This window comes from Alligator mississippiensis, chromosome 5 (genome assembly GCF_030867095.1).
Source record: "Alligator mississippiensis isolate rAllMis1 chromosome 5, rAllMis1, whole genome shotgun sequence".
Lineage (NCBI taxonomy): Eukaryota > Metazoa > Chordata > Crocodylia > Alligatoridae > Alligator > Alligator mississippiensis.
Window position 1 is genome coordinate 203030413 of NC_081828.1, and position 12277 is coordinate 203042689.

General features: G+C 37.9%; 1 protein-coding gene across 2 annotated transcripts in view; it reads right to left on the bottom strand.

Moving 5' to 3' along the window:
• UBE3C (ubiquitin protein ligase E3C) overlaps nucleotides 1-12277 on the bottom strand; it is a 104328-nt gene that overhangs the window by 70610 nt on the left and 21441 nt on the right. For both annotated transcript variants that reach the window (XR_009462713.1, XM_006264384.4), the window contains exons 5-10: nucleotides 12088-12203; nucleotides 9665-9822; nucleotides 6620-6773; nucleotides 5688-5908; nucleotides 5238-5392; nucleotides 323-510 (exon numbers count right to left, since the gene is read on the bottom strand). Coding sequence is in view for 1 of the 2 variants with exons in the window: in XM_006264384.4 (XP_006264446.1) it covers nucleotides 323-510; nucleotides 5238-5392; nucleotides 5688-5908; nucleotides 6620-6773; nucleotides 9665-9822; nucleotides 12088-12203 (992 nt within the window). In the remaining variant the exon portion in view is untranslated. The remainder of the gene's footprint in view (nucleotides 1-322; nucleotides 511-5237; nucleotides 5393-5687; nucleotides 5909-6619; nucleotides 6774-9664; nucleotides 9823-12087; nucleotides 12204-12277) is intronic.

The following is a 12277-nucleotide window of genomic DNA, read 5'->3' on the forward strand; positions in this document are numbered from 1 at the left end:
TGTTTTCCCAACCATGAACCTATCATCACCACCACACACTAAGGCCCGCAACTCAGAAAATAATTTAACTCAATAGCAACAAGCTTGAGGTGTATATTTGTTATATTCAGTGATCTTGTTCAGATTAAAAAGGTAGCGAAAAGACAATACTGAATTCCAAATGAAGTCTAAAAAGTAACATTACAATTTCAATCTCTCACAGCTGAAACAGAGAAAAAAGCTACAAAGAGCAGATCATCTTTACAGGCACATCTAAAACTACAACACAGAAAAACTAGTTTTAAGCCTAACAGATTTCAATGTCAATATTATTTATACTTGCCTGACTTTCGGCACCATCATTCGGTGTTGTACCATTAATATGTGGCAAATTGATGCCATCAGTGTGAAGACTTCTTCACTCGCTGAATCTCTCCAGACCATATTCAACAGGGTGTTTGTCTGCTGTTTCGTATCAAGTTTCTTTAGACACTCCTCTGTTATATACTGCACTGATATTCTCCCATCTCCCTGTAAATACATGAAAAACCCCACTTTTTGTAACTTTTAAACATTTATTTATCAACGTCTATAGCTTCTTCTTTTTTAATGTTTCAGAATGTTATGTAAAGCAACAGCCTCATAGTGCTAAAAGAACTGCATAAACATTTCAAAGGTAGCAGCAAACAAGGAGTTGGTTTAAGTCCCCAGAAAGACAAGTATTTGAGTGCAATTTGGATCTGACCTATGCCCAAAGAATTCAGTGAAGAGATTCCCTGTGATTTCATTTGGTTCTGGGCAGATGACTGTGTCTACACTGTAAGTGAACACAAGGCAAAATTCTTAACTGGCATAAAATACCAATATAGACACTAAGCAAGCTATGACGGTTTACAAGACCAGAATGGAGCCCAGGCAAGTGAGCCCTCAACTGTCTCACTGCTTATCTAGCCATGTGCATGTGTCAATCAGGCATCTGGATACACGTATTCCAGTATCTAAAGTGTGTGTGTGCGCTAGGGCTATGCAAAGCTTCAGTTGGTGATTCGATTCGGCGGAGATTTGGCAGCCAAATCTCTGAATCAAATCAGGAGACCCTTTAATCTCTCCAAAACGAATCAGAACCCTCTGAATCGATTTGGAGAGATTCGATGATTCAGACAGACACAGGTTTAAATGTTTTTTCTACATACCTCAAGGTACCAAGCAGCTCGTGAATGCTGAGATGCTGGGGCAAATGAAGTGTCCCACGGGAGGATCCCCAATGTATTCGGCAGCAAACCTGGAAGTGGACCAGAAGCACTTCCGGTCCGTTTCCAGGTCCACCACAAAGTGCGCAGGGGACCCCTCCCCATCCCCCAGCTCAGCAACTGGTGCCTCCTGGGTCTGGGGGGGCACCTGGGGTCCCCCTAGGGCCAATCGCCAAACTGGGGGGCCATGGGTGGGGGCCACGTGCTCAGCAGCGGATCCAGAAGTGGACTGGAAGTACTTCCAGGTCCGCCACCGAGCACGCGCTCCTATGGGACACTCCATCTGCCCCACCATCTCAGTGCTCACAAGCTGCGCCTGGTACCTTGAGGTATTTAGAAAAAAACATTTAAAGCTGTGTCTATGGCCGAATCACTGATTCTCTGAATCAGCATTGAATCTTCGGATTCAGCCAAATTGAATCAGGATAGCGATCTGAATCAACGAATCAAATCACTGTCCCCCAATTCGGGCCAAATCTGAATTGAATACGGCCCGTTTCGCACACCACTAATCTGCACCACTTCTGATCAGGACCACAATGAGTTCCAGCTGAATGGCAAAGTGGAAAGCACACTTCAAAGTAAAAGCTGCAGTAAGCAGCAAGTAAGTGTTCTTTACTTGGCAACCTGCTGTGGTCCAAGCAGACTGTGAACTGCACACACATGAAAAATGTCTGTTCTACTATATATTGTGGTAGAAGAGAAGTCTCAGGACAGGCAAAATATAGCAGTATATTTATAAATCAGTGTGTAAACAAAATCTGAATAGACATCTAGATTTCTTTTTCCTAGTCAGCTTTCAGACATTGCCAACCCCTACAGATCCTTTACTCAATGTCCTGTTGGCATTTACATTATGGAGATTTAACAAAAAAAAAGTTTGTAACAAAAATACCCTCTGTGCTCAAAGTCTGGCATACAGGCTGCCAACACATGCGAAAAAATCCCCAAACAAACAATGCTTTATCAGAAGAAGAAACACATTAGATTGACCTGGCTCCCCAGCATCTGAATATCTCTTGTGCTTCAGCAGGGCTTTTTGGCACTTTTATCTAATAGCTGATTCAATCAGGACACGTGGTTCTAGGCCCAAGTGGAGGTTTAAACCACATGTCCCACTTTCCGCCACACTACAAGCTAAGCAAGACAGTGCAGCCTCCAAACTTCCTCTTGAATCTAACCCTTTGAGCAGAAAGGAATGAAAGTTTCACTGGGACATGAGAAGAGCAATCAAGAGGGTGACTGACTGCTGTAAGAAGGGCACTCCGCTGGGAAATAGTCCTGAGTTCTGGCCCCTGCTCCCAACACTGTTTATGCATTTTATCCACTGACTAGTTACTGTAAGAAAAGAAACAAGAAAATCATAACACCTAGGAAGGAGATGGTACTTTCAGTTGTATTTTCCATAGATCAGAGAGTAAGAATGTAGCAAATGCTGAAAATAAAAGTTGAAGAAATGACTGTGAAAGGGACTGGGATTTTTTAATAGGACAATGGTAGACCTGAACAGGAAGAAAACAGTAACTGGAGTTCTTCAAGATATGTTGTCCAAATACACATCTTTCCTGTGTGCACGCATGCACCGTAGCACTTAAATTTGAAGACTTTTTGCCTTAGCAATGTCTGGAGGGAGTTCTATAGCTGTGCCTTTCCTGGTTCTCCAAACTGAAGAAATAAATATTCTTAAGTTCCACGACCAAAGAACAGAAAGGAGAGCAGGATCTGCATAAGGAAAATGCATCTCAAGAACCTCCAGGTGCTGGTAACTTCTCGTTCTCCTTAAAGGATTGCCCACATGCAGACCTGCAAACAAAGTCATCAGTAAGCTTGATTATTTTTCTTTAGAGGTGGAGGACAGCTACCCAACTGTGGTAAGTCATCCCTCAGGCAACTAGCTCTGGTCTGCTATGAATATCGAAGGGCAGCAGGCAGGCACAAGGAATGAACAAGCTGCCCAAGGAGCTAGCAGAACATCCTGACCATGGCCCCTCACCTTGATTCTAGTTCCTGACTCTAACTTCTTGGCACTGGATTGATCTGTGGCTCCTCTTTCAGCTGTGGCTTGACTCATGGCTTCCTGATCCTGCTTGTCCCTGACCACCTTCCTAGCTCTCTGACCCTGGCTTATTCCCACCATAACTTTGGGCCGCCAGACTCAACTCTGGCTTGACCACCAGCTCCTGTCCCTGGCTGTGAACCTGTCTGGACTCCAAGAACCAGGGATGGTTACCCACATCTTGGTCATAACCTTAAATACTCATCTGACAGTACCCTCAGTAACGGAGGCATAAAAATACTTAGCCCCCCTCTAGAAAGGACCAGAAACAGCTTGTCTATAATCGTCTCAGTTGCAGAGCAAAAAGTAAGCCTTTCACATGAAATTGGCCAAACCCATTCACACCTCACTGAAAGGCAAGGGAACTTTAGTAAAGCCAGACTGCTGTCATATGTCAACCAGACTAAATACTAGGTGAAAAATCTTCCTAAGTCAAAATCTCTCTCAATCAAAATCTGAAGGGCCTGAGGACTTGATAGGGTCCAGGTCTAAAAAAGTCCAGAAAATCCTGGAAATCATGCTTCTGATGAAAAGACAGAAGATAGAATCTTTTTTCAAGAATGATAATAGATTAGACCGTTATAAATCACTCAGTCTTTAACCAAGGTCCAGGGAAACTAGTTAATCTGAGAAGGATCTAAACCATTTGGAGAAGACGACATAGGCAGCAGTCCCTTGGGACAATCTTCTTCAACAGTCTGGGGATTGTTGAGATAGATCCCTGCAGCTAGTAGAAGATACTCAAGAGTTGAAACCAGACACATATTCCAATGAACTGTTATCTAGATGGCAGGTGATGCTTTGGGAGCTGGATCCAAAGCCAGGCCTGATGCCAAAACTGGGGATGGAAGTTGGAATGCTGGTAATGACTGAATGATAATTGATTATTAGATATAAAGAAGGAAGAAGAGAAGTTGAGCTGTGTACAGACAGTGCAAGCAAAGTAAAGATACGCAGGGCCCTGATCTCACTTCCCTGCTCCATGGTGCTATAAGAGCCCCATATGCTTAAACTCTTGCAAGAAGATAGCATGCATCCAGGTTACCCAGGATACATGCATCTTGTAGCATTCTTTGCACACCACAACTATATTAGCTCTAAAAAAAACAAAGTAATACATTCGGCTAACAGCAAGAATTTTATGTAGAAAACTATTTTTGAAACTATTTTATAAGCAGTTTCTAATTATGTCTCTATAGAATCCAATATTCTTCTTCTCTCTCCCATTATAAATGAGAATAAAGGCTTCCTTTTATTTTAAATGTAGTAGGAAAGGTAACTTTTTAAAAATAAAATGTATGCCTCTCAATGATCATGTTCCTAACCTGTACTTTTAGCAACTTCTAGTCACACTATATTTAGGTTTCTATTTAAAAATACAGGATTAAAAAAAAAAAACTGTTTACCTCTGTAGTTTAGAGTTTTATTTATATTCATATATCTGCAGCATACTATTGCTTGTAACATACCCCAATCTAACTGATCACAGCATCTTTCTTAACAGTCACTTAGAGTTCTATGCTCTATGAGAGTGCCATTCTCTTCCACTACAAATGGTAGATTACGTGGTCTTCTGCACAACAGGCTACCAGGCAACAATCATCTTACCTAGCTGTATAAAATACATTGTGAGAAAATTACAAGAGAACTAGGAAGAGAAAATTTATACTTTGTCTCTAAATTACCATAAAACCAATATCTAAAAGGAAACTTAACAGTCCAATTTTATCTTTGGTGTTTTCATGCATTTTCATACTAAATATACAAGAAATAGTTTTAAAAGAAAGACTATGATAAAACCTGTAATTAAACAGTCACCTGTTAACAGAACCAAAATTAGCTAAACACATTTCATTCTACCAATAACAAGAGAAATGAGGGATTATAATGAAGGGACGTTCCTTAGCTATACTGTTATAATATTTTTTTACAGGCAACTCGTTAATGCTTACATGGGTAGTCATCATCTTACTGATCGCTTCATCCTCCTCTTCAGAATCACTAGTTGCATCTTGACAATTTGTCCCAGTAGTAGACACAGGCAACTGAGAAAGAAAGGTCTGTAGAACCCTCAAGTACACAAGCAGTCCTTCCTCAGAAAGAGATCCTATTTCAAATAAATTGATACAAAAGTATTACACATATCATTCTCTATCAAGACAGATTAATACTGTGGTTAACAAGAATCCCTTACCCATTCACAACATGCTCAAACCTATATGTTGCATATTGATACTTAAACCTTGGAGCAGTGTGCAAGAGGAATATATTTAATCACGGCCTTCATAAACTTATCTTTTTTTCAAAACAATGAACTCTTTAAGAATGTTATATGTAACACGCTAATTTAAAATGGTAATATATAATATACAAAGTATTAACAGATAAAATATTTTTCATACCTAAATATGTTTCACCAACCATTAAAACAAAATAAAAAAGCCAGGGAGCTCTATCGCTTTTTCGTGACCGTCCGCTTTCTGTCAGTAATAGTGCATTCAGAAAGAGTTCATAAGGGAAAATGGTCTGCACATCAGCCAGAGCTGGAATGATGAAATGGAATATCTGATCCGTAAAAGGTGCTGCCAGAAACTCCTCAGTGAAGGCAGCAAATACCTGTTGCCTGAAGGGGAGGGAAAATTTCTTAATAAAATTGCAAACAATTTTTCACTACTATACCCAAACAATTTATCATAAACTTGTAAATTTAAATGTATTATTCTATCTATCAGAGAAATTTTGTGTAGTTGCATTCTACTAATTCTATGCCACTAAAACAAGGTTATCAGATTACTCAAAAATGAAACTATGCCCTTTTCCTTAATCATGTTAACTGTATTGTTAAAGCCTTAATGCAGCCACCAAAACAATATTATGAACAATGACGTATAAAGTGAAAGAATGCAGTAAAAGATATGTTTTTTCTGAAAAATCTACTTCACTGCACTATCCACTACCACATACAGTAAAACAAACAGCTTTGGTTTTGGTCATACTTTGTATCTACCTCCCAACATTATGACTTTGTTCTTTTTCTTTCTTCAAGATTTTCCTCAAGCCTGAATTTCTGCTCTCACACTTAGTTTTTTCTCTCATCCCTTCCACACTGTGCTATCCTTCGGGCTCGATTGATCACCTCCTCATATCAGCCTTTGCCAGCCTTTTAAATGCTTCCTTCCCATGCCTGAAATAGCTATCCTTTTCTGTGCCAAATGTTACAAAAAATTGTAATACTACAATTAATTAATCAGCTAAAATTTATATGCATATACCGTATGTATTTCAGAAGAATTAGTGGATATACAAGCACTAAGGAGTACACCTCTATGCTTACCTTGCACCTTCTGGACAGGAGCTATACGTAAAGTGCAATGGTTTCAGAACATTCTCTAGCAGTATTTTTGCAATAGGAACTCGAGAAACATCAGAATATTCAATACTTGATGGAAGTTTATTATTAATTAACAAATAAAGAGACCTGTAGTATCCTACAAGAAACACAAACATATAGACAAGCTTTTAAATGTTGCGCCCGTGTACTCCTTTAGTTGTAGAACAATTATGTAATAATTTATAAGTGGATCTTACATTTCCTAGTTTAAGTCTTACTTAAGCAATATGCAGGCAAACTAAAAAAAAATTTAAAAGCAAAAAGTTACCATCATAAAACACAAAGATCAGCAACATTTTCAGAAATATATGTTATGTTGTAAAATAGAAAGAGAGAGAAATGTATGCAGAATTAGACTGACTTTCAAAAAGTAATTGCTCCTGCTGCCAACTAGGAATAGGATACTAACTCCCTGTCTTTCCTTTCTCCAAATGTGTCCTCCTGTCACATTTTGGCTTTCTGAAATTTCAGGCATAATTATTGTATCCCAGAGCCTGAATGCTACATGATAGCCTGACTGAGCCAGAAGGGAACAACAAAGGTGTCAATCTTTTTTCATACCATTAATGTTCAGAAGTTATTGTACAAGTCCATCCTATTTAATTCAGTTTCCTGGTCAATGAACTTAAAGCATAGAGCACAAATTTCATCAATATTTTAATTAACACAGGAGCACATATTTTATCAATGAAATCTTGGGAGAATAGCTTATCAATAATAAATACATCCAATTAAGATTATTTGCTCTGATGAGCCAAAGCCAACCCATGGCATCTGGAGATACGCTGAAAACATCTTTGGAAGGTTCATTTTAAAGACTAAAAAAATCTTTTTCACTCTCTTATTACATGTTAAAATTGAAATTTGGGAAGAACTTAAAATTGATCTGCTAGTTGAGAATTACACCAGAATGAAATGCTAAGGAAGACTTCTTTGTTGGGCCCATTCCCTCCCAACAATACTACTGACTTCTGAAAAAGGAAGAGTACATTTGTCAACATGGTCATTTAATTTCTTCGGCTTCAAGTACTAGATATAAACGTTTCATATTTACAATATTTTCCTCAAATGAAGCACCTCTTTTTAAGTTTAGACATATATACTGAACATACCATGTTCAACCATAAAAATGGTTCTTCAAGAGGCACTGGCCATGACCGACCCCTCTTCCCTGCTACAGTTTAGTCAGATAGCCCCTAGATTCCCCTAGTGAAGAAACTGAGGGGCAGCTGGGGTTGGCCACAGATACTGGTGGCCAAAATGTTGCCACAGGTACTTTGGATGAGTGCAAAAGGGCACGTGCACACTGACAGCAGCACAAATGTGAATAAACACCTAAAGATGAACTATCATTTGTTTTCCCTCTGGTAGGATTTTAATACAGCACCTAATACATATTAACTCTTTTCCCAGAGAAGTCAGGATCTCAGACTAATAAGGTACTTTACTTCCCTCTACTTCACAGGAACACTGGTAACAAGAAGTCTCCTCTATACACCAAAACCAGTATTTAAATCACTATATACCAGCATTTCAATACCTAAAAGCATTAAAAAATAAACACTAATCCTTTATAAAATATCAAATGTACAGGTCTTTTCAAAGGAAAAAAAATATGAGTAAATAAATACTTGAAAGATTTCTTTGCTTTTAGGTTCAGTCCTTCTGAATGTCATTTTTATACGTACCACTATGTAGAACTGATCACATTCCAAATCCTGAAAACCATTTTGCCCCCTTTTTTTACTACTGATTTTTTTTCCATTAAGCAGATCTTGTGTCCACTGCACAAAATTCTACTTGCCTTAACTCAACCAACTTGTCATTAATGACCTGTATTACAATAAGTCATGGAGTCTTACCAAAGACTGGACATTCCTTGTGTTAAGTACAAGACAACACATTAAAAGACTGTGGAAGTACTCTGGTACAAGTATATCAACTGTTAGTTTTGTAAAAACTGAGTGTTAAAATTAAAAAAAAAACAACACAAACTTTACAGTATGTAGGCTAGAGCTTCCAAACATTTTAAAAAAATAGTATCTATATAAAAATACAAGTATGGCTTTAACAAACTTCTAACCAAGTCAAATTAATGCACAGCAGTCAGCCTACAAAGTCCTCCAGTAAAAAGTAATTTATGAATGCAGCAGTCCCAGTTATATCCATACTAGTATGTGATGAGCAGGATTTAGTTCACTATGTTTTAAAATAAAACATGGATATATTCTAAGCAGTTAACATAAAAATGACATCTTTTCTATCAGTAAGAGCTAGGTCAAGACACTCAGTTTACAAGTAAAAGGTTTTTCATTCCTTCTAATTAACAGTCTTGCAAACTCAACCAGGGTCAGAAAGCCAAATTGGATTCTTTCTTTTTTTGCACGTCCCCACAAGTAATAAAGTTCCACAAGCCAAATTATGCCCTCAGTGACACTTACACAATCCATTAGCTTTCAATAGGTTTGCACAGGTGCAAGTGATTGTAACTTAGCAAACAGTACTGTTGATGATGGCACAAGAGAAATAAAAGCTAGGCCACTATCTCTTTGCTGTGTTGGCACTACAGTGTTAACAGGATTAAAAATTAACACAAACTGACTTTTATAATGACCACTTAGCAGATAAAGGGAAAAGAAGACATTGTTTTTACATAGTCATGTCTCAAAGTAAAAGTACAGTTTAGGTTTTGGAAGAAGGTTATTTACTTAAATGTGAAATAGAAGAACATAGATTTACTACTTAATATTAACCAATTGCAAAACTACATGTTAAACATCTGCATAAACTGCCTGACAGAATGCCTCAGGATGTGAGAGTTATAATGTTCTGTTCACAAACAACAGTTCAGTATCTGTAGACTCTTAATATTATTCATTATGTGTACTGTAAGAGTAAGATGAGATTAAACAACATGGCTTTAAGCAGCTACACATTTTGTTCAAGGCTGAGTTTCTCCCATAATTTTTAATACTCCCAGCTACTGACCTTTGTGAATTGTGTAGTGCAAAATTTGTTCAATTAACGATGCCACATAGCTGGCATCTTGTAAAACAGGCAAATACGTATTCTCAGATGAAAATACCTCAAGCATTCTCATAGGAAGTGCAACATTCAGATTGTCATCGTTGCAGTTTTGTAGTAACCTATAAATCAAATATAATTGATAATGATTTAACATAGGAGAAAATTGTTCATAGTCAAGTAAAGATACAGGCATTGTTTTCAAAATAAGTTAGCACATTTTCAGATCCATCTTAAAAATTACTTGCTCATTACTTTTTACTTGTTGAGTAACCTTGGGACACTGCAACTGGCGTACTGGATCAAATCAGGTCTCTTTAAGCAATATCCTAACAGTAGCCAGTGGCCAGAACAAGGTTCTTTAGAGGAGATAACAGAAACCCCATTTTAGGTAGATGTGAGAGAATCTCTCCAGGGTTGCTCAGACAACAATCCCCACCCCAAATCTGATAATCCTGAGACTGCTCTGATAAGAGGGAGCAAGAGAGCAGCAGCTCAGAGGACTTCCTCTCCCACAATATGAGTAATAGGATGGCTTCTGTGTTCCCTCCTTCTACCTACAAGTGACCTGGAAGTGGGGAGAAGCAGACCCTGTTACAAGATACCTTTTTCCCCTTGCTTCAAAGGGGAGGCAAATAAGTCTTTGAGAAGAACGGGGCTAGAGTGAGGAATCAGTGTTGACAAGGCGACCAGAATTAGTGGGCTACATTGGGGCTGAGCAGATTGGAAGAGGACAAAAGAGGACAACTAGACAAAGCTGGAGGCCAGACAGAACTGATACAGGGACGAAAACTGGCATAGGGGTTGGAAGAACAAGACTGCTAGGGAAGGCTGGAAGGCAAATTGATTGCTAGGCATGGGACAGATAGATGGAAAAAAGATGAACACTCCTAAGAGATAAAAATCACTTAAGCTTAGTGGTTAGAACAAATTCAGAAAAACATTAAGTTGGTAGCATCACTTTAATGCAGTGAAAAAACTCATGCAAACTATGTCAAGCTTTTATACTTAAAAATGACACATCTTTGTGCATCAATTAATTTTTTATGCATTTCTATTTTTTCAGCTGAATTTTCTACGAAATCTACATTACCTACACAACAGTTTAAATTCAGAAATATTTTCATGTGGAAATCAAAAGTACTTTTCAACAATCCTATTGGTGCCTACTCTGCAGTGATGCATAGCTTCAGTTCTAACCCTATAGTAGACTAAATTGTCATAGATAGTTGAAAACTTATGTTAGCATATAAAAACAAACGTTTAATTTCCACAGCATTTATCATGTATATAGAAGAGATTTAAACATTGAAAAATCAATGTCAATAAATTAATACAATAGTTCAGCTGCTCTGAATAAAGTATCATACATAGAAGAAAATACTGAGCTCTGAGATAATAAAGAAATTCTCAAGGAGAATAAATAGTTGACATTGTTTCCAATTTGGAAACTACAAACTGCAGCTCAAACTATCGTAAATCTTCACTTCTAGCACAGCAATAAGAAACAAAATGTCTAGCTAGAACTAGATTCCACTGTATTTTGTGGTTTAAGCCAAACCACATAAAAGGAAATTATCACTATGTATGTTGTGCACGCAGTTATAGAATGCGCAAGGCAGTAATTCTCTAGAAACATTGTTAACACTAAGCAAACTCAGATCATGTAACAATACAAGTCTTCCTCATTGTTTCCACTGTTGGCTTCACACTGCATATCAACAGATACCATTAGCCTCTTTACTAACCCTTTTAAACCAAGAGAGGGGAGCTGGCTACTTCTATCACACTACTGTGATAAAACACCTTTCTGGCTGCAAAGAAGAGAGTGGACATCAGAAGCCAGCAATCTGTGAGTTTTGCTTGCTGTGACCTGATGAAGTGCATTCAAAGGGTTGCTCTGTACCATGACTACATTATACTAAAGTCAATGAGATGCATGCATGACATGTCCCAAGTTCAAAATTAAGTAGGAAGAAAAAGTGTTTTAAATAATTATTAGTCTCAAAACAGCAGTAAAGAACTCCACCAAGAGCCTTTACTGACTAGCTGGGATTAGCAGTGCAATTCATATAATTCCTTCCCAGCAGTCATTAGTTCCCAGGAAACATTCTGTCCTGGATTATTATTGCCAATAATCCCAAATGGGGAACGCACTTAATCACATTCTTAAATCCATCCATAGGCATGGCATGCCTTGACCATATCTTTAACTGTAAAGTCAATGCAGCTTGTGCAGAGGCTTATCGTTCTGCTTTGCCTACATACTTCGTTGGAATTAAAAATGAAATACATTAAAAATCTTCTCTGCTATACAAATAAAATGACATATATATTTTTTTGTCCGCGTACTCTGAGGTATTTGCATGAGAACGAAAAAGCTTTACCTGCAACATAGGCCCAACAGTCTTTTTATTTGAAATAAACAGGTAAGTCTATCAGGACCATCCAGTTGCTTCACAAACTGAGAATTTTGTTTAATTAAGTTCTGGCACATCCATATCTGGGAAAAAGAAAAATGCACAGGTTTGACCAAAAATACTGAAAAATGGAATGCATTATGAACAGTTTGCTGAA